The sequence below is a fragment of the Oncorhynchus masou genome, unplaced genomic scaffold (assembly GCF_036934945.1).
Source record: "Oncorhynchus masou masou isolate Uvic2021 unplaced genomic scaffold, UVic_Omas_1.1 unplaced_scaffold_2696, whole genome shotgun sequence".
Taxonomy (NCBI): domain Eukaryota; kingdom Metazoa; phylum Chordata; class Actinopteri; order Salmoniformes; family Salmonidae; genus Oncorhynchus; species Oncorhynchus masou.
The window spans coordinates 1-20000 of NW_027009130.1; the positions used below are offsets into that span (position 1 = coordinate 1).

Sequence of the window (20000 nt, forward strand, 5' to 3'; positions counted from 1 at the left end):
TAGCAACACCCGTTAGAGATCTAACTCAAACCCACAGTTTGGAGAGGTGTTTGGTCACTTAGCAACAACAGTTAGAGATCTAACTCAAACCCACAGTTTGGAGAGGTGTCTGGTCACTTAGCAACACCAGTTAGACCTCTCACTCAAACCCACAGTTTGGAGAGGTGTTGGGTCACTTAGCAACACCCGTTAGAGATCTAACTCAAACCCACAGTTTGGAGAGGTGTTTGACCAATGAGACACCAGTTAGACCTCTCACTCAAACCCACAGTTTGGAGAGGTGTCTGGTCACTTAGCAACACCAGTTAGAGTTCTATTATTTAACCATTATTTAACTAGGCAAGTCAGTTAAGAACAAATTTTATTTACGTTGACGGCTTACCGGGGAACAGTGGATTAACTGCCTTCGATTCAGCAACCTTCGGTTACTGGCCCAACGCTCTAACCACTAGGCTATCTGCCACCCCCATTTATAGTTATTCTATTAGAAACATTTCAATTTGGTTCTATCCATATAGGCCTATTTCCATGAAGAGATTAATGAGTTAAATAGTTCACCCAATGGATAAGATGGGATAGGAATCCATGCTTTGGTTAAGTTTCCTGTCACTGTTTCTAAACGCTAATATTTTAGCATTTGTGGCACAAATCCCATTCAAATCATGGGACTGATATTAGCGTTTCGACATCATGTCGAAATCCAATGAAAGTATCTAAAAATGGATTGAATTGTATTACATTTAATTGAATTGTCGAAAATTGCAGCTGACGTGAGGTTTGGGGTTGTTGGTTCCCTGCAGGTCGCCCTCCGAGAGGTCCCAAGGCTGCAGTCCAGGGGGAGCAGCCCAAAGTCCTAGGCCCCCTGGAGAGGGTGTACCAGGAGATCGCCATCCTCAAGAAGCTGGACCATCTCAACATAGTCAAACTGGTGGAGGTGAGAGGAGAGCCTACCTCACTGTGTCTCTGATCAAGAAACCATAGGCCAAGTGTCAGTCTGTTTCACTGTGTCTGCCCAACGTCTGTGTTCGTACCCGGGAAAGAAACAATATTTCATTTCATTGTTATTTATTTAGCACAGGTAGTTCACTAGGTAAGCTGAAACGTAAAGGCCAAAGAAGTGAGAGGAGAGTCTGTTTCACGGTGTCTGTCTCTAGTCAAGAAACAAGAGGCCGAGCAAGGAGAATGTGAAGTGGAATCTTAAAGCAATTTAAATGACCTAAGAGGCCATGACAAATACACATTTTAAGCTTCACCCAGCAAGACAACACTTTCATTGATAGTTGTTACTGTAGAAATCATTAGACATGCTGCCACCACAACAGACACTACAAAGAATGTCCATTTACCAGACATCAGCTACAGGCTTTTCATTTACCACACAGTGAGGGGAAGGCTGAAGGAGCGATGCTTATTTGGAGAGGAGACAGATGAAAAGGAATCGGGAGCTATTTGGGTTGCATGCTAAGCCTTGATGCTGCTATCCTCATCATACCTCCACAGAATACACGGCATGAACAACCTGGTTGTGTTCTAAACTCTATTCTCTATATATACACAGTATATATATATATATATCCCTATATATACACAGTATATATATTTTCCCTATATACAAATTATATATACACAGTATATATATATATATATATTCCCTATATACAAATTATATATATATATATTCCATATATATACACAGTATATATATATATATTCCCTATGTAACAGTTCTCGTCTGTCGAAGGAGAAGCGGACCAAAATGCAGCGTTGTAGTTATTCATGTTCTTTAATGAAATGAACTAGACATGAAATAACGAACAAAACAAAGAACGAACGTGAAAACCTATACAGCCTATCTGGTGAACACAAACACAGAGACAGGAACAATCACCCACGAAATACTCAAAGAATATGGCTGCCTAAATATGGTTCCCAATCAGAGACAACGATAAACGCCTGCCTCTGATTGAGAACCACTCCAGACAGCCATAGACTATGCTAGATACCCCCACTAAGCCACACACCCAACACCTAACAACACCCCAAGACAAAACACACCACAATAAACCCATGTCACATCCTGGCCTGACCAACTAAATGCAGACAAACACAAAATACTTCGACCAGGGCGTGACAGAACCCCCCCCCCCCTAAGGTGCGGACTCCCGGACGCACATCAAAACAATAGGGAGGGTCCGGGTGGGCGTCTGTCCATGGTGGCGGCTCCGGCGCAGGACGTGGACCCCACTCTATCAATGTCTTAGTCCCTCCTCCTCGCGTCCTAGGATAGTCCACCCTCGCCACCGACCATGGCCTAGTAGTCCTCACCCAGAACCCCACTGGACTGAGGGGCAGCTCGGGACTGAGGGGCAGCTCGGGACTGAGGGGCAGCTCGGGACTGAGGGGCAGCTCGGCACTGAGGGGCAGCTCGGCACTGAGGGGAAGCTCGGCACTGAGGGGAAGCTCGGCACTGAGGGGAAGCTCAGGCAGGTAGTTGGATCCGGCAGATCCTGGCTGGCTGGCGGCTATGGCAGATCCTGGCTGACTGGCGGATCTGGAAGAGTCTGGCGGATCTGGAAGAGTCTGGTTGACTGGCAGATCTGGAAGAGTCTGGCTGACTGGAAGAGTCTGGCTGACTGGCGGATCTGGAAGAGTCTGGCTGACTGGCGGATCTGGAAGAGTCTGGCTGACTGGCGGATCTGGAAGAGTCTGGCTGACTGGCGGATCTGGAAGAGTCTGGCTGACTGGCAGATCTGGAAGAGTCTGGTTGACTGGCAGATCTGGAAGAGTCTGGCTGACTGGCGGATCTTGGCAGACAGACGGATCTGGCTGTTCCATGCTGACTGGCGGCTCTGGCTGCTCCATGCAGACTGACAGCTCTGGCGGCTTCTTGCAGACTGGCAGCTCTGGCGGCTCCTTGCAGACTGGCAGCTCCTTGCAGACTGGCAGCTCCTTGCAAACTGGCAGCTCCCCGCAAACTGGCAGCTCCTTGCAGACTGGCAGCTCTGGCTGCTCCATACAGACTGACAGCTCTGGCTGCTCCATGTAGGCTGGCAGCTCTGGCTGCTCCATGCAGGCTGGCAGCTCTGGCTGCGCTGAACAGGCAGGAGACTCCAGCAGCGCTGTAGAGGAGGAAGGCTCTGGCAGCGCCGAACAGGCGGGAGACTCCGGCAGCGCAGGAGAGGAGGAAGGCTCTGGCAGCGCTGGAGAGTCGAGGCGCACTGTCGGCCTGATGCGTGGTGCTGGCACTGGTGGTACTGGGCCGAGGACTGCCACCGGAGGGCTGGTGCGTGGAGGTGGTATTGGGTAGACCAGACCGTGCAGGCGCACTGGAGCTCTTGAGCACCGAGACTGCCCAACCTTACCCGGTTGAATACTCCCGGTCGCTCTGCCAGTGCGGCGAGGTGGAATAGCCCGCACTGGGCTATGTAGGCGAACTGGGGACACCGTGCGCAAGGCTGGTGCCATGTAAGCTGGTCCAAGGAGACGCACTGGGGACCAGATGCGTTGAGCCGGCTTCATGGCATTTGGCTCGACGCTCAATCTAGCCCGGCCGATACGTGGAGCTGGAATATACCGCACCGGGCTATGCACCTGCACTGGAGACACCGTGCGCACCACAGCATAACACGGTGCCTGCCCGGTCTCTCTAGCCCCCGGTAACCACAGGAAGTTGGCGTAGGTCTCCTACCTAGCGTCGCCATACTCCCTGTGAACCTCCCCCCAATACATTTTTGGGGCTGACTCTCAGGCTTCCATCCGCGTCGCCGTGCTGCCTCCTCATACCAGCGCCTCTCAGCTTTCACCGCCTCCAGCCTGGCGATATTCTTCAGGCTGATCCCAAGGTCCTTCTCCGTACAATTCGTCCTCCCATGTCCATTCCTCTCTTTGTTGCTCCTGCTGTTGCTGTTGCCTGTTACCACGCCGCTTGGTCACGTTGTGGTGGGTGATTCTGTAACGATTCTCATCTGTCGAAGGAGAAGCGGACCAAAATGCAGCGTGGTAGTTATTCATGTTCTTTAATGAAATGAACTAGACATGAAATAACGAACAAAACAAAGAACGAACGTGAAAACCTATACAGCCTATCTGGTGAACACAAACACAGAGACAGGAACAATCACCCATGAAATACTCAAAGAATATGGCTGCCTAAATATGGTTCCCAATCATAGACAACGATAAACACCTGCCTCTGATTGAAAACCACTCCAGACAGCCATAGACTTTGCTAGATACCCCCACTAAGCCACAAACTCAATACCTAATAAAACCCCAAGACAAAACACACCACAATAAACCCATGTCACACCCTGGCCTGACCAACTAAATGCAGACAAACACAATATACTTCGACCAGGGCGTGACACCCTTTATATACACAGTGTATATATATATTCCCCATATATACACAGTATATATATATACCCTATATATACACAGTATATATATATATATATATTCTCTATATACACAGTATATATATATATATTCCCTATATATATATATATATACCATATATATACCCTATATATACACAGTATATATATATATTTTTTTTTTCTATATACACAGTATATATATATATACCCTATATATACACAGTATATATATATATATATATACCCTATATATACACTATATATATATATATATATATATATATATATATATATATATATATATATATATATATATATTCTCTATACACACAGAGCTTTAGGAATGTATTCAAACCCCTTGACTTTTTCCACATTTCTTTTATGTTACAGCCTTGTTCTAAAATGGATTAAATGAAATGAAAAGATCAGCAATTTACACACAATACCCCATAATGGCATCACAATACCCCATAATGACATCACAATACCCCATAGTGACAAAGATGTTTTTTTTGTGTGCAAATGTATAAAACACAGGAAACAGAAATACCTTATTTACAGGGGTATTCTGTGCACTACACCGTGTGTAGCGCTATGAGACTTGAAATTGAGCTCAGGTGCATTTCCAATGGTCATCCTTGAGATATTTCTACAACTTGATTGGAGTCCACCCATTGTAAATTGAATTGATTGGACATGATTTGGAAAGGCGACACACCTGTCTATATAAGGTCCTACAGCTGACAGTGCATGTCAGAGCAAAAACAAAGCCATGAGGTCAAAGGAATTGTTTGTAGAGCACCGAGACAGGATTGTGTCGAGGCACAGATCTGGAGAAGGGTACCAAAACATTTCTGCTGCATTGAAGGTCCTCAAGAACACAGTGATCTCCATCATTCTCAAATGGTATTAGTTTGCCAAACTGAGCAATCGGGGGAGAAGGGCCTGGGTCAGGGAGGTGACCAAGAACCCGATGATCACTCTGACAGAGCTCCAGAGTTCCTCTGTGGAGATGGGAGTACCATCCAGAAGGACAACCATCTCTGCAGCACTCCACCAATCAGGCCTTTATGGTAGAGTGGCCAGACGGAAGCCACTCCAGCAATCAGGCCTTTATTGTAGAGTGGCCAGACGGAATCCACTCCTCAGTAAAATGTACATGAGCACGCTTGGAGTTTGCCAAAAGGCATCAAAAGGACTCTCAGAACATGAGAAACAAGATTATCTGGTCTGATATACCAAGCATCACATTTGGAGGAAACCTGGCACCATCCATACGGTGAAGCATGGTGGCGGCAGCATCAAGCTGTGGGGATGTTTTTCAGTAGCAGGGACTGGGAGACTAGTCAGGATCGAGGCAAAGATGAACTGAGCAAAGTACAGAGAGATCCTTGATGAAAACCTGCTTCAGAGCGCTTAGGACCTCAGACTGGGGGGGAAGGTTCACCTTCCAACAGGACAACGATCCAAAGCACACAACCAAGACAACGCAGGAGTGGCTTCTGGACAAGTCTCTGAATGTCCTTGAGTGGCCTAGCCAGAGCCCGGACTTGAACCCAATTGAACATCTCTGAAGAGACCTGAAAACAGCTGTGCAGCAACACTCCCGATCCAACCTGACAGAGCTTGAGTATGTTCTGCAGAGAAGAATGGGAGAAACTCCTCAAATACAGGTGTGCCAAGCTTGTAGCATCATCCAATTTGTAAGTCGCTCTGGATAAGAGCGTCTGCTAAATGACTTAAATGTAAATGTAAATGTATAGCCAAGAAGGCTCAAGGCTGTAATTCCTGCCAAAGGTGCTTCAACAAAGTACTGAGTAAAGGGTCTGAATACTTATGGAAATGTGATATTTCTGTTTCTAAAACCCGGTCATTATTTATGGGGTATTGTGTGTAGATTGATGAGGGGGAAAAAACAACAACTATTTAATCAATTTTAGAATAAGGCTGTAACGTAACAAAATGTTGAAAAAAAAGTCAAAGGGGTCTGACTAGTTTCTGAAGGCACGGTGTAGTGCATTAGTTTCTGAAGGCATGGTGTAGTGCATTAGTTTCTGAAGGCATGGTGTAGTGCATTAGTTTCTGAAGGCATGGTGTAGTGCACTGGTTTCTGAAGGCACGGTGTAGTGCACTAGTTTCTGAAGGCATGGTGTAGTGCATTAGTTTCTGAAGGCACGGTGTAGTGCACTGGTTTCTGAAGGCACGGTGTAGTGCACTGGTTTCTGAAGGCATGGTGTAGTGCACTAGTATCTGAAGGCACGGTGTAGTGCACTGGTTTCTGAAGGCATGGTGTAGTGAACTAGTTTCTGAAGGCACGGTGTAGTGCACTGGTTTCTGAAGGCATGGTGTAGTGCACTAGTTTCTGAAGGCACAGTGTAGTGCACTAGTTTCTGAAGGCATGGTGTAGTGCACTGGTTTCTGAAGGCACGGTGTAGTGCACTGGTTTCTGAAGGCATGGTGTAGTGCACTGGTTTCTGAAGGCATGGTGTAGTGCACTGGTTTCTGAAGGCATGGTGTAGTGCACTAGTTTCTGAAGGCATGGTGTAGTACACTAGTTTCTGAAGGCATGGTGTAGTGCACTAGTTTCTGAAGGCATGGTGTAGTGCACTAGTTTCTGAAGGCATGGTGTAGTGCACTAGTTTCTGAAGGCATGGTGTAGTGCACTAGTTTCTGAAGGCATGGTGTAGTGCACTGGTTTCTGAAGGCACGGTGTAGTGCACTGGTTTCTGAAGGCATGGTGTAGTGCACTAGTTTCTGAAGGCACGGTGTAGTGCACTGGTTTCTGAAGGCATGGTGTAGTGCACTAGTTTCTGAAGGCATGGTGTAGTGCACTAGTTTCTGAAGGCATGGTGTAGTGCACTGGTTTCTGAAGGCACGGTGTAGTGCACTGGTTTCTGAAGGCATGGTGTAGTGCACTAGTTTCTGAAGGCACGGTGTAGTGCACTGGTTTCTGAAGGCATGGTGTAGTGCACTAGTTTCTGAAGGCACGGTGTAGTGCACTAGTTACTGAAGGCATGGTGTAGTGCACTGGTTTCTAAAGGCACGGTGTAGTGCACTGGTTTCTGAAGGCATGGTGTAGTGCACTGGTTTTTGAAGGCATGGTGTAGTGCACTGGTTTCTGAAGGCATGGTGTAGTGCACTAGTTTCTGAAGGCATGGTGTAGTACACTAGTTTCTGAAGGCATGGTGTAGTGCACTAGTTTCTGAAGGCATGGTGTAGTGCACTAGTTTCTGAAGGCATGGTGTAGTGCACTAGTTTCTGAAGGCATGGTGTAGTGCACTAGTTTCTGAAGGCATGGTGTAGTGCACTAGTTTCTGAAGGCACGGTGTAGTGCACTAGTTTCTGAAGGCATGGTGTAGTGCACTAGTTTCTGAAGGCATGGTGTAGTGCACTAGTTTCTGACGGCATGGTGTAGTGCACTAGTTTCTGAAGGCACGGTGTAGTGCACTGGTTTCTGAAGGCATGGTGTAGTGCACTAGTTTCTGAAGGCACGGTGTAGTGCACTAGTTACTGAAGGCATGGTGTAGTGCACTGGTTTCTAAAGGCACGGTGTAGTGCACTGGTTTCTGAAGGCATGGTGTAGTGCACTGGTTTCTGAAGGCATGGTGTAGTGCACTGGTTTCTGAAGGCATGGTGTAGTGCACTAGTTTCTGAAGGCATGGTGTAGTACACTAGTTTCTGAAGGCATGGTGTAGTGCACTAGTTTCTGAAGGCATGGTGTAGTGCACTAGTTTCTGAAGGCATGGTGTAGTGCACTAGTTTCTGAAGGCATGGTGTAGTGCACTAGTTTCTGAAGGCATGGTGTAGTGCACTAGTTTCTGAAGGCATGGTGTAGTGCACTAGTTTCTGAAGGCACGGTGTAGTGCACTAGTTTCTGAAGGCATGGTGTAGTGCACTAGTTTCTGAAGGCATGGTGTAGTGCACTAGTTTCTGACGGCATGGTGTAGTGCACTAGTTTCTGAAGGCATGGTGTAGTGCACTAGTTTCTGAAGGCACGGTGTAGTGCACTGGTTTCTGAAGGCATGGTGTAGTGCACTAGTTTCTGAAGGCACGGTGTAGTGCACTAGTTTCTGAAGGCATGGTGTAGTGCACTAGTTTCTGAAGGCATGGTGTAGTGCACTAGTTTCTGAAGGCATGGTGTAGTGCACTAGTTTCTGAAGGCACGGTGTAGTTCACTACGGTCAAAAGACGTGTAATATAGGGGATAGAGTACCATTTTGGCTTATGTGAAGGAGATGTATATTTAGAGAGGAGAGACGTAGGAGAGACGTAGGAGAGACGGAGGAGAGACGTAGGAGAGACGTAGGAGAGACGGAGGAGAGACGGAGGAGAGACGGAGGAGAGACGTAGGAGAGACGGAGGAGAGACATAGGAGAGACGGAGGAGAGACGGAGGAGAGACGGAGGAGAGACGGAGGAGAGACGTAGAGAGACGGAGGAGAGACGGAGGAGAGACGGAGGAGAGACGGAGGAGAGACATAGGGAGAGACGGAGGAGAGACGGAGGAGAGACGTAGGAGAGACGGAGGAGAGACGGAGGAGAGACGTAGGAGAGACGGAGGAGAGACGTAGGAGAGACGGAGGAGAGACGTAGGAGAGACGGAGGAGAGACGGAGGAGAGACGGAGGAGAGACGTAGGAGAGACGTAGGAGAGACGGAGGAGAGACGGAGGAGAGACGTAGGAGAGACGTAGGAGAGACGGAGGAGAGACGTAGGAGAGACGTAGGAGAGACGGAGGAGAGACGGAGGAGAGACGTAGGAGAGACGGAGGAGAGACGTAGGAGAGACGTAGGAGAGACAGAGGAGAGACGGAGGAGAGACGGACAGAACGCACCGCGCTGATGCACTCGTCTCCCCAGTGACATCATCAGAGTGCTCTTCAATCACCCAGACTTATTTATGGTGCCTCATCAGGGCCTGATGGAGGGCCAGGTGGATGGAGGGCATCGAGAGGGCTGGAGTCAGTAGGAGGTATCATGCCAGCCAGTCATAATGAGTTACAGTGAAAGGAGGGGTTGGTGGAGACGCGGAGATGGAGATGGGATGGAGTCAGTGGGGGTCCATGGGTACCTCTGGGGCTCCCAACATCACTGTACCAGTCAGTCATAATAAGTTACAGTGAAAGTGGAGCTCTTCTCTTAGTGTTTCACTCTACAGCCTCATCCCAGAGCAACCAGCCAATCTCCTCCTGTCCTCCTCTCTCCATCTCCTCCTGTCCCCTCTCTCCATCTCCTCCTGTCCTCTCTCCATCTCCTCCTGTCCTCTCTCCATCTCCTCCTGTCCTCCTCTCTTCATCTCCTCCTGTCCCCTCTCTACATCTCCTCCTGTCCTCCTCTCTTCATCTCCTCCTGTCCTCCCTCTTCATCTCCTCCTGTCTTCTCTCCATCTCCTCCTGTCCTCCTCTCCCCATCTCCTCCTGTCCTCCTCTCCCCATCTCCTCCTGTCCTCCTCTCTCCATCTCCTCCTGTCCTCCTGTCCTCCTCTCTCCATCTCCTCCTGTCCTCCTCTCTCCATCTCCTCCTGTCCTCCTCTCTCCATCTCCTCCTGTCCTCCTCTCTCCATCTCCTCCTGTCCTCCTCTCTCCATCTCCTCCTGTCCTCCTCTCTCCATCTCCTCCTGTCCTCCTCTCTCCATCTCCTCCTGTCCTCCTCTCTCCATCTCCTCCTGTCCTCTCTCCATCTCCTCCTGTCCTCTCTCCATCTCCTCCTGTCCTCTCTCCATCTCCTCCTGTCCTCCTCTCCCCATCTCCTCCTGTCCTCCTCTCTCCATCTCCTCCTGTCCTCCTCTCCCCATCTCCTCATCTCCTCCTGTCCTCCTCTCTCCATCTCCTCCTGTCCTCTCTCCATCTCCTCCTGTCCTCTCTCCATCTCCTCCTGTCCTCCTCTCTCCATCTCCTCCTGTCCTCCTCTCTCCATCTCCTCCTGTCCTCCTCTCTCCATCTCCTCCTGTCCTCCTCTCTCCATCTCCTCCTGTCCTCTCTCCATCTCCTCCTGTCCTCCTCTCTCCATCTCCTCCTGTCCTCTCTCTCCATCTCCTCCTGTCCTCCTCTCTCCATCTCCTCCTGTCCTCTCTCCATCTCCTCCTGTCCTCCTCTCTCCATCTCCTCCTGTCCTCCTCTCTCCATCTCCTCCTGTCCTCCCTCTCTCCATCTCCTCCTGTCCTCTCTCCATCTCCTCCTGTCCTCCTCTCTCCATCTCCTCCTGTCCTCTCTCCATCTCCTCCTGTCCTCCTCTCTCCATCTCCTCCTGTCCTCCTCTCTCCATCTCCTCCTGTCCTCCTCTCTCCATCTCCTCCTGTCCTCCTCTCTCCATCTCCTCCTGTCCTCCTCTCTCCATCTCCTCCTGTCCTCCTCTCTCCATCTCCTCCTGTCCTCCTCTCCCCATCTCCTCCTGTCCTCCTCTCTCCATCTCCTCCAGTCCCTCTCCTCATCTCCTCCTGTCCTCCTCTCTCCATCTCCTCCCTGTCCTCTCTCCATCTCCTCCTGTCCTCTCTCCATCTCCTCCTGTCCTCCTCTCCCCATCTCCTCCTGTTCTCCTCTCCCCATCTCCTCCTGTCCTCCTCTCCCCATCTCCTCATCTCCTCCTGTCCTCCTCTCTCCATCTCCTCCTGTCCTCCTCTCTCCATCTCCTCCCTGTCCTCCTCTCTCCATCTCCTCCTGTCCTCCTCTCTCCATCTCCTCCTGTCCTCCTCTCTCCATCTCCTCCTGTCCTCCTCTCTCCATCTCCTCCTGTCCTCCTGTCCTCCTCTCTCCATCTCCTCCTGTCCTCCTCTCTCCATCTCCTCCTGTCCTCCTCTCTTCATCTCCTCCTGTCCTCTCTCCATCTCCTCCTGTCCTCCTCTCTCCATCTCCTCCTGTCCTCCTCTCTCCATCTCCTCCTGTCCTCCTCTCTCCATCTCCTCCTGTCCTCCTCTCCCCATCTCCTCCTGTCCTCCTCTCTCCATCTCCTCCTGTCCTCCTCTCTCCATCTCCTCCTGTCCTCCTCTCTCCATCTCCTCCTGTCCTCTCTCCATCTCCTCCTGTCCTCCTCTCTCCATCTCCTCCTGTCCTCCCTCTCTCCATCTCCTCCTGTCCTCCTCTCTCCATCTCCTCCTGTCCTCCTCTCCCCATCTCCTCATCTCCTCCTGTCCTCCTCTCTCCATCTCCTCCTGTCCTCCTCTCTCCATCTCCTCCTGTCCTCCTCTCTCCATCTCCTCCTGTCCTCCTCTCTCCATCTCCTCCTGTCCTCCTCTCCCCATCTCTTCATCTCCTCCTGTCCTCCTCTCTCCATCTCCTCCTGTCCTCCTCTCTTCATCTCCTCCTGTCCTCCTCTCTCCATCTCCTCCTGTCCTCCTCTCTTCATCTCCTCCTGTCCTCCTCTCTCCATCTCCTCCTGTCCTCTCTCCATCTCCTCCTGTCCTCTCTCCATCTCCTCCTGTCCCTCCTCTCTCCATCTCCTCCTGTCCTCCTCTCCCCATCTCCTCCTGTCCCCCTCTCCATCTCCTCCTGTCCTCCTCTCCCCATCTCCTCCTGTCCTCCTCTCTCCATCTCCTCCTGTCCTCCTCTCCCCATCTCCTCCTGTCCTCCTCTCCCCATCTCCTCCTGTCCTCCCTCTCCCCATCTCCTCCTGTCCTCCTCTCCCCATCTCCTCATCTCCTCCTGTCCTCCTCTCTCCAACTCCTCCTGTCCTCTCTCCATCTCCTCCTGTCCTCCTCTCCCCATCTCCTCCTGTCCTCCTCTCCCCATCTCCTCATCTCCTCCTGTCCTCCTCTCTCCATCTCCTCCTGTCCTCTCTCCATCTCCTCCTGTCCTCCTCTCTCCATCTCCTCCTGTCCTCCTCTCTCCATCTCCTCCTGTCCTCCTCTCCCCATCTCCTCATCTCCTCCTGTCCTCCTCTCTCCATCTCCTCCTGTCCTCTCTCCATCTCCTCCTGTCCTCCTCTCTCCATCTCCTCCTGTCCTCCTCTCCCCATCTCCTCATCTCCTCCTGTCCTCCTCTCTCCATCTCCTCCTGTCCTCCTCTCTCCATCTCCTCCTGTCCTCCTCTCTCCATCTCCTCCTGTCCTCCTCTCCCCATCTCCTCCTGTCCTCCTCTCCCCATCTCCTCATCTCCTCCTGTCCTCCTCTCTCTATCTCCTCCTCTCCCCATCTCTTCATCTCCTCCTGTCCTCCTCTCTCCATCTCCTCCTGTCCTCCTCTCCCCATCTCCTCCTGTCCTCCTCTCCCCATCTCTTCATCTCCTCCCCTGTCCTCCTCTCTCCATCTCCTCCTGTCCTCCTCTCTTCATCTCCTCCTGTCCTCCTCTCTCCATCTCCTCCTGTCCTCCTCTCTTCATCTCCTCCTGTCCTCCTCTCTCCATCTCCTCCTGTCCTCTCTCCATCTCCTCCTGTCCTCTCTCCATCTCCTCCTGTCCTCCTCTCTCCATCTCCTCCTGTCCTCCTCTCCCCATCTCCTCCTGTCCTCCCTCTCTCCATCTCCTCCTGTCCTCCTCTCCCCATCTCCTCCTGTCCTCCTCTCTCCATCTCCTCCTGTCCTCCTCTCCCCATCTCCTCCCTGTCCTCCTCTCCCCATCTCCTCCTGTCCTCCTCTCCCCATCTCCTCCTGTCCTCCTCTCCCCATCTCCTCATCTCCTCCTGTCCTCCTCTCTCCATCTCCTCCTGTCCTCTCTCCATCTCCTCCTGTCCTCCTCTCCCCATCTCCTCCTGTCCTCCTCTCCCCATCTCCTCATCTCCTCCTGTCCTCCTCTCTCCATCTCCTCCTGTCCTCTCTCCATCTCCTCCTGTCCTCCTCTCTCCATCTCCTCCTGTCCTCCTCTCTCCATCTCCTCCTGTCCTCCTCTCCCCATCTCCTCATCTCCTCCTGTCCTCCTCTCTCCATCTCCTCCTGTCCTCTCTCCATCTCCTCCTGTCCTCCTCTCTCCATCTCCTCCTGTCCTCCTCTCCCCATCTCCTCATCTCCTCCTGTCCTCCTCTCTCCATCTCCTCCTGTCCTCCTCTCTCCATCTCCTCCTGTCCTCCTCTCTCCATCTCCTCCTGTCCTCCCTCTCTCCATCTCCTCCTGTCCTCCTCTCCCCATCTCCTCCTGTCCTCCTCTCCCCATCTCCTCATCTCCTCCTGTCCTCCTCTCTCTATCTCCTCCTCTCCCCATCTCTTCATCTCCTCCTGTCCTCCTCTCTCCATCTCCTCCTGTCCTCCTCTCTTCATCTCCTCCTGTCCTCCTCTCTCCATCTCCTCCTGTCCTCCTCTCTCCATCTCCTCCTGTCCTCCCTCTCTCCATCTCCTCCTGTCCTCCTCTCTCCATCTCCTCCTGTCCTCTCTCCATCTCCTCCTGTCCTCTCTCCATCTCCTCCTCTCTCCATCTCCTCCTGTCCTCCTCTCCCCATCTCCTCCTGTCCTCCTCTCCCCATCTCCTCATCTCCTCCTGTCCTCCCTCTCTCCATCTCCTCCTGTCCTCCTCTCCCCATCTCCTCCTGTCCTCCTCTCCCCATCTCCTCCTGTCCTCCTCTCCCCATCTCCTCATCTCCTCCTGTCCTCCTCTCTCCATCTCCTCCTGTCCTCCCTCTCCCCATCTCCTCCTGTCCTCCTCTCCCCATCTCCTCCTGTTCTCCTCTCCCCATCTCCTCCTGTTCTCCTCTCCCCATCTCCTCCTGTCCTCCTCTCCCCATCTCCTCCTGTCCTCCTCTCCCCATCTCCTCATCTCCTCCTGTCCTCCTCTCTCCATCTCCTCCTGTCCTCCTCTCCCCATCTCCTCATCTCCTCCTGTCCTCCTCTCTCCATCTCCTCCTGTCCTCCTCTCTCCATCTCCTCCTGTCCTCCTCTCTCCATCTCCTCCTGTCCTCCTCTCCCCATCTCCTCCTGTCCTCCTCTCCCCATCTCCTCATCTCCTCCTGTCCTCCTCTCTCTATCTCCTCCTCTCCCCATCTCTTCATCTCCTCCTGTCCTCCTCTCTCCATCTCCTCCTGTCCTCCTCTCCCCATCTCCTCCTGTCCTCCTCTCCCCATCTCTTCATCTCCTCCTGTCCTCCTCTCTCCATCTCCTCCTGTCCTCCTCTCTTCATCTCCTCCTGTCCTCCTCTCTCCATCTCCTCCTGTCCTCCTCTCTTCATCTCCTCCTGTCCTCCTCTCTCCATCTCCTCCCTGTCCTCTCTCCATCTCCTCCTGTCCTCTCTCCATCTCCTCCTGTCCTCCTCTCTCCATCTCCTCCTGTCCTCCTCTCCCCATCTCCTCCTGTCCTCCTCTCCCCATCTCCTCCTGTCCTCCTCTCCCCATCTCCTCCTGTTCTCCTCTCTCCATCTCCTCCTGTCCTCCTCTCCCCATCTCCTCCTGTCCTCCTCTCCCCATCTCCTCCTGTCCTCCTCTCCCCATCTCCTCCTGTCCTCCTCTCTCCATCTCCTCATCTCCTCCTGTCCTCCCTCTCCATCTCCTCCTGTCCTCTCTCCATCTCCTCCTGTCCTCCTCTCCCCATCTCCTCCTGTCCTCCTCTCCCCATCTCCTCATCTCCTCCTGTCCTCCTCTCTCCATCTCCTCCTGTCCTCTCTCCATCTCCTCCTGTCCTCTCTCCATCTCCTCCTGTCCTCCTCTCTCCATCTCCTCCTGTCCTCCTCTCCCCATCTCCTCATCTCCTCCTGTCCTCCTCTCTCCATCTCCTCCTGTCCTCTCTCCATCTCCTCCTGTCCTCCTCTCTCCATCTCCTCCTGTCCTCCTCTCCCCATCTCCTCATCTCCTCCTGTCCTCCTCTCTCCATCTCCTCCTGTCCTCCTCTCTCCATCTCCTCCTGTCCTCCTCTCTCCATCTCCTCCTGTCCTCCTCTCTCCATCTCCTCCTGTCCTCCTCTCCCCATCTCCTCCTGTCCTCCTCTCCCCATCTCCTCATCTCCTCCTGTCCTCCTCTCTCTATCTCCTCCTCTCCCCATCTCTTCATCTCCTCCTGTCCTCCTCTCTCCATCTCCTCCTGTCCTCCTCTCTTCATCTCCTCCTGTCCTCCTCTCTACATCTCCTCCTGTCCTCCTCTCTCCATCTCCTCCTGTCCTCCTCTCTCCATCTCCTCCTGTCCTCTCTCCATCTCCTCCTGTCCTCCTCTCTCCATCTCCTCCTGTCCTCCTCTCCCCATCTCCTCCTGTCCTCCTCTCCCCATCTCCTCATCTCCTCCTGTCCTCCTCTCTCCATCTCCTCCTGTCCTCCTCTCCCCATCTCCTCCTGTCCTCCTCTCCCCATCTCCTCCTGTCCTCCTCTCCCCATCTCCTCATCTCCTCCTGTCCTCCTCTCTCCATCTCCTCCTGTCCTCCCTCCCCATCTCCTCCTGTCCTCCTCTCCCCATCTCCTCCTGTCCTCCTCTCTCCATCTCCTCCTGTCCTCCTCTCCCCATCTCCTCCTGTCCTCCCCTCTCCCCATCTCCTCCTGTCCTCCTCTCCCCATCTCCTCATCTCCTCCTGTCCTCCTCTCTCCATCTCCTCCTGTCCTCCTCTCCCCATCTCCTCCTGTCCTCCTCTCCCCATCTCTCCATCTCCTCCTGTCCTCTCTCCATCTCCTCCCTGTCCTCCTCTCCCCATCTCCTCCTGTCCTCCTCTCCCCATCTCCTCATCTCCTCCTGTCCTCCTCTCTCTATCTCCTCCTGTCCTCTCTCCATCTCCTCCTGTCCTCCTCTCTTCATCTCCTCCTGTCCTCCTCTCCCCATCTCCTCCTGTCCTCCTCTCTCCATCTCCTCCTGTCCTCTCTTCATCTCCTCCTGTCCTCCTCTCCCCATCTCCTCCTGTCCTCCTCTCCCCATCTCCTCATCTCCTCCTGTCCTCCTCTCTCCATCTCCTCCTGTCCTCCTCTCCCCATCTCCTCCTGTCCTCCTCTCCCCATCTCCTCCCTGTCCTCCTCTCCCCATCTCCTCCTGTCCTCCTCTCTCCATCTCCTCCTGTCCTCCTCTCCCCATCTCCTCCTGTCCTCCTCTCCCCATCTCCTCATCTCCTCCTGTCCTCCTCTCTCCATCTCCTCCTGTCCTCCTCTCCCCATCTCCTCCTGTCCTCCTCTCCCCATCTCTCCATCTCCTCCTGTCCTCTCTCCATCTCCTCCTGTCCTCCTCTCCCCATCTCCTCCTGTCCTCCTCTCCCCATCTCCTCATCTCCTCCTGTCCTCCCTCTCTATCTCCTCCTGTCCTCTCTCCATCTCCTCCTGTCCTCCCTCTTCATCTCCTCCTGTCCTCCTCTCTCCATCTCCTCCTGTCCTCCTCTCTCCATCTCCTCCTGTCCTCCTCTCCCCATCTCCTCCTGTCCTCCTCTCCCCATCTCTCCATCTCCTCCTGTCCTCTCTCCATCTCCTCCTGTCCTCCTCTCCCCATCTCCTCCTGTCCTCCTCTCTCCATCTCCTCCTGTCCTCCTCTCTCCATCTCCTCCTGTCCTCCTCTCTCCATCTCCTCCTGTCCTCCTCTCCCCATCTCCTCCTGTCCTCCTCTCCCCATCTCCTCCTGTCCTCCTCTCCCCATCTCTCCATCTCCTCCTGTCCTCTCTCCATCTCCTCCTGTCCTCCTCTCCCCATCTCCTCCTGTCCTCCTCTCTCCATCTCCTCCTGTCCTCCTCTCCCCATCTCCTCCTGTCCTCCTCTCCCCATCTCCTCATCTCCTCCTGTCCTCCCTCTCTCCATCTCCTCCTGTCCTCCTCTCTTCATCTCCTCCTGTCCTCCTCTCTCCATCTCCTCCTGTCCTCCTCTCTCCATCTCCTCCTGTCCTCCTCTCTCCATCTCCTCCCTGTCCTCCTCTCTCCATCTCCTCCTGTCCTCCTCTCTCCATCTCCTCCTGTCCTCCTCTCTCCATCTCCTCCTGTCCTCCTCTCTCCATCTCCTCCTGTCCTCCTCTCTCCATCTCCTCCTGTCCTCCCTCTCCATCTCCTCCTGTCCTCCTCTCCCCATCTCCTCCTGTCCTCCTCTCTCCATCTCCTCCTGTCCTCCTCTCCCCATCTCCCCATCTCCTCCTGTCCTCCTCTCTCCATCTCCTCCTGTCCTCCTCTCCCCATCTCCTCATCTCCTCCTGTCCTCCTCTCTCCATCTCCTCCTGTCCTCCCTCTCTCCATCTCCTCCTGTCCTCCTCTCTCCATCTCCTCCTGTCCTCCTCTCCCCATCTCCTCCTGTCCTCCTCTCCCCATCTCCTCATCTCCTCCTGTCCCCATCTCCTCATCTCCTCCTGTCCTCCCTCTTCATCTCCTCCTGTCCTCCTCTCCCCATCTCCTCATCTCCTCCTGTCCCCATCTCCTCATCTCCTCCTGTCCTCCTCTCTTCATCTCCTCCTGTCCTCCTCTCCCCATCTCCTCCTGTCCTCCTCTCCCCATCTCCTCCTGTCCTCCTCTCTCCATCTCCTCCTGTCCTCTCTCCATCTCCTCCTGTCCTCCTCTCTCCATCTCCTCCTGTTCTCCTCTCTCCATCTCCTCCTGTCCTCCTCTCTCCATCTCCTCCTGTCCTCCTCTCTCCATCTCCTCCTGTCCTCCTCTCTCCATCTCCTCCTGTCCTCCTCTCTCCATCTCCTCCTGTCCTCCTCTCTCCATCTCCTCCTGTCCTCCTCTCTCTCCATCTCCTCCTGTCCTCCTCTCTCCATCTCCTCCTGTCCTCCTCTCCCCATCTCCTCCTGTCCTCCTCTCCCCATCTCCTCCTGTCCTCCTCTCTCCATCTCCTCCTGTCCTCCCTCTCTCCATCTCCTCCTGTCCTCCTCTCTCCATCTCCTCCTGTCCTCCTCTCTCCATCTCCTCCTGTCCTCCTCTCTCCATCTCCTCCTGTCCTCCTCTCTCCATCTCCTCCTGTCCTCCTCTCTCCATCTCCTCCTGTCCTCCTCTCTCCATCTCCTCCTGTCCTCCTCTCTCCATCTCCTCCTGTCCTCCTCTCTCCATCTCCTCCCTGTCCTCCTCTCTCCATCTCCTCCTGTCCTCTCTCCATCTCCTCCTGTCCTCCTCTCTCCATCTCCTCCTGTCCTCCTCTCTCCATCTCCTCCTGTCCTCCTCTCTCCATCTCCTCCTGTCCTCCTCTCCCCATCTCCTCCTGTCCTCCTCTCTCCATCTCCTCCTGTCCTCCTCTCTCCATCTCCTCCTCTCTCCATCTCCTCCTGTCCTCTCTCCATCTCCTCCTCTCCCCATCTCTCCATCTCCTCCTGTCCTCCTCTCCCCATCTCCTCCTGTCTATTCTCCATTCATTCCCAATTCAAAGCTCATTATGTAAAGTACCTACTGGTCTTGGGTGGGGTGCTGGGATGAGATCATATTCATTGTGCCTCTCCAATTCACAGCCAAATGTTCTTATTATGCCTCAGAACTGTTCTCTTGTTATAAAAGAGTCTCAGCTAGAGGGAAAATGTAAAACGTAAAGTGGCAATTACATTTGTCACAGATGGTTAGTAGCTAAGATAATACAGTACACGTTAGATATTAATATCCTCCTCAATTCAAACTCAATTCAAACTGGCATCATCTAAGATCCTCTTGAGTGTGCTTTAAAGGCCAATGAATACTGCTGCTGCTGCAGTTGCTGTATTCTCCGGTGTTACGGTAATACCTATACTATAGGCCTGGGGTGTTGACATCTTACCCGAGGTCCAGTGTACTGTGGTTTTATGTTCCACCTGATAATTAAATGTACCCATGTGGTGTCCCAGACCTAAATCATTTCCTGATTACAGGGGAAGAAAAAAATGAATGAAAAAACTGGTTGTTTGGGATCCTAGATGCTGATTGGACGAGCAGCGTAGCAACCATTTTGTTTAGAACTGATGACCAGTCCTTTTTGCAAAGCAACTATGCAAAAGTTAATTCAAGACTGGGTCGCATCTGTAGAAACATGGCCAAAATAACTAACAATCAGATTTTTGTCCAGAACATGTCTTCTGATGGAATAATTAAATTGTTTTCATTTACTTGTCAAAAAGAACATTTTAATGAAAATATGTAATTTATTGCAATTTTAATATGTTGTTATTGTAATATGTTGTAATTCATTGTAATTTTAATAACAGTTTTCATAAAAGCAGTAATCACGGTGGGCCCGAACAACGCTATTTACCTGTGTCTGCCTCTTAATATTATGGGATGTATTCCTGTTGACGTGTTATTATTGTTGCAGGTGTTGGATGATCCCGCAGAGGACAACCTTCACATGGGTATGTACCTTCACACTCTTTATCTGGACTGTAAATCGACCTGTTAGTGGGCGCTGAGCAGGTGACACAGCTGACTCCATATGAAAACGCTAGACTACCGGATGCAGGTTGATAAGTCTCTCGACCACGCACACTTAGAAAAAACAACAACGTTTTTCTTCATTTGTCCCCATAAGAGAACCCTTCTTTTGGTTTCAGGTAGAACCCTTTAGTGGTGAAAGGGTTCCACTTGGAACCAAAACAATAGTTATTTTCGGAGGGACGGTTGAAGAACCCTTTATGATTCTAGGTCGCATCTTGTTTTCTAAAGCGTGTATCACCTCTTCAAGGTATATAGACTATGGTTGTATTCCTTCCATCAGTATCAGTAGACATGGCAGGAGAGAGGCTGTGTTAAGGCATCAAACCTCCCTAATCTACTATAGGTAATTATGGCTATTGGTTAATGAAATGAAAAGGTGTCGTACCTTACAGTGTTAGTGTCAGTTAGACTACAACCAATTGTGCTCAACAGTATACAGCACTACAATGT

The 20000-nt window shown here is 52.1% G+C and overlaps 1 protein-coding gene across 1 annotated transcript in view; it reads left to right on the forward strand.

The window, feature by feature from the left end:
• Positions 1-690: 690 nt before the first annotated feature.
• Positions 691-20000, forward strand: part of LOC135533833 (calcium/calmodulin-dependent protein kinase kinase 1-like) — a 53196-nt gene continuing 33886 nt past the window's right edge. The window contains exons 1-3 of the mRNA XM_064961047.1: positions 691-709; positions 801-934; positions 19432-19468. Coding sequence (XP_064817119.1) covers positions 691-709; positions 801-934; positions 19432-19468 — 190 coding nt within the window. The remainder of the gene's footprint in view (positions 710-800; positions 935-19431; positions 19469-20000) is intronic.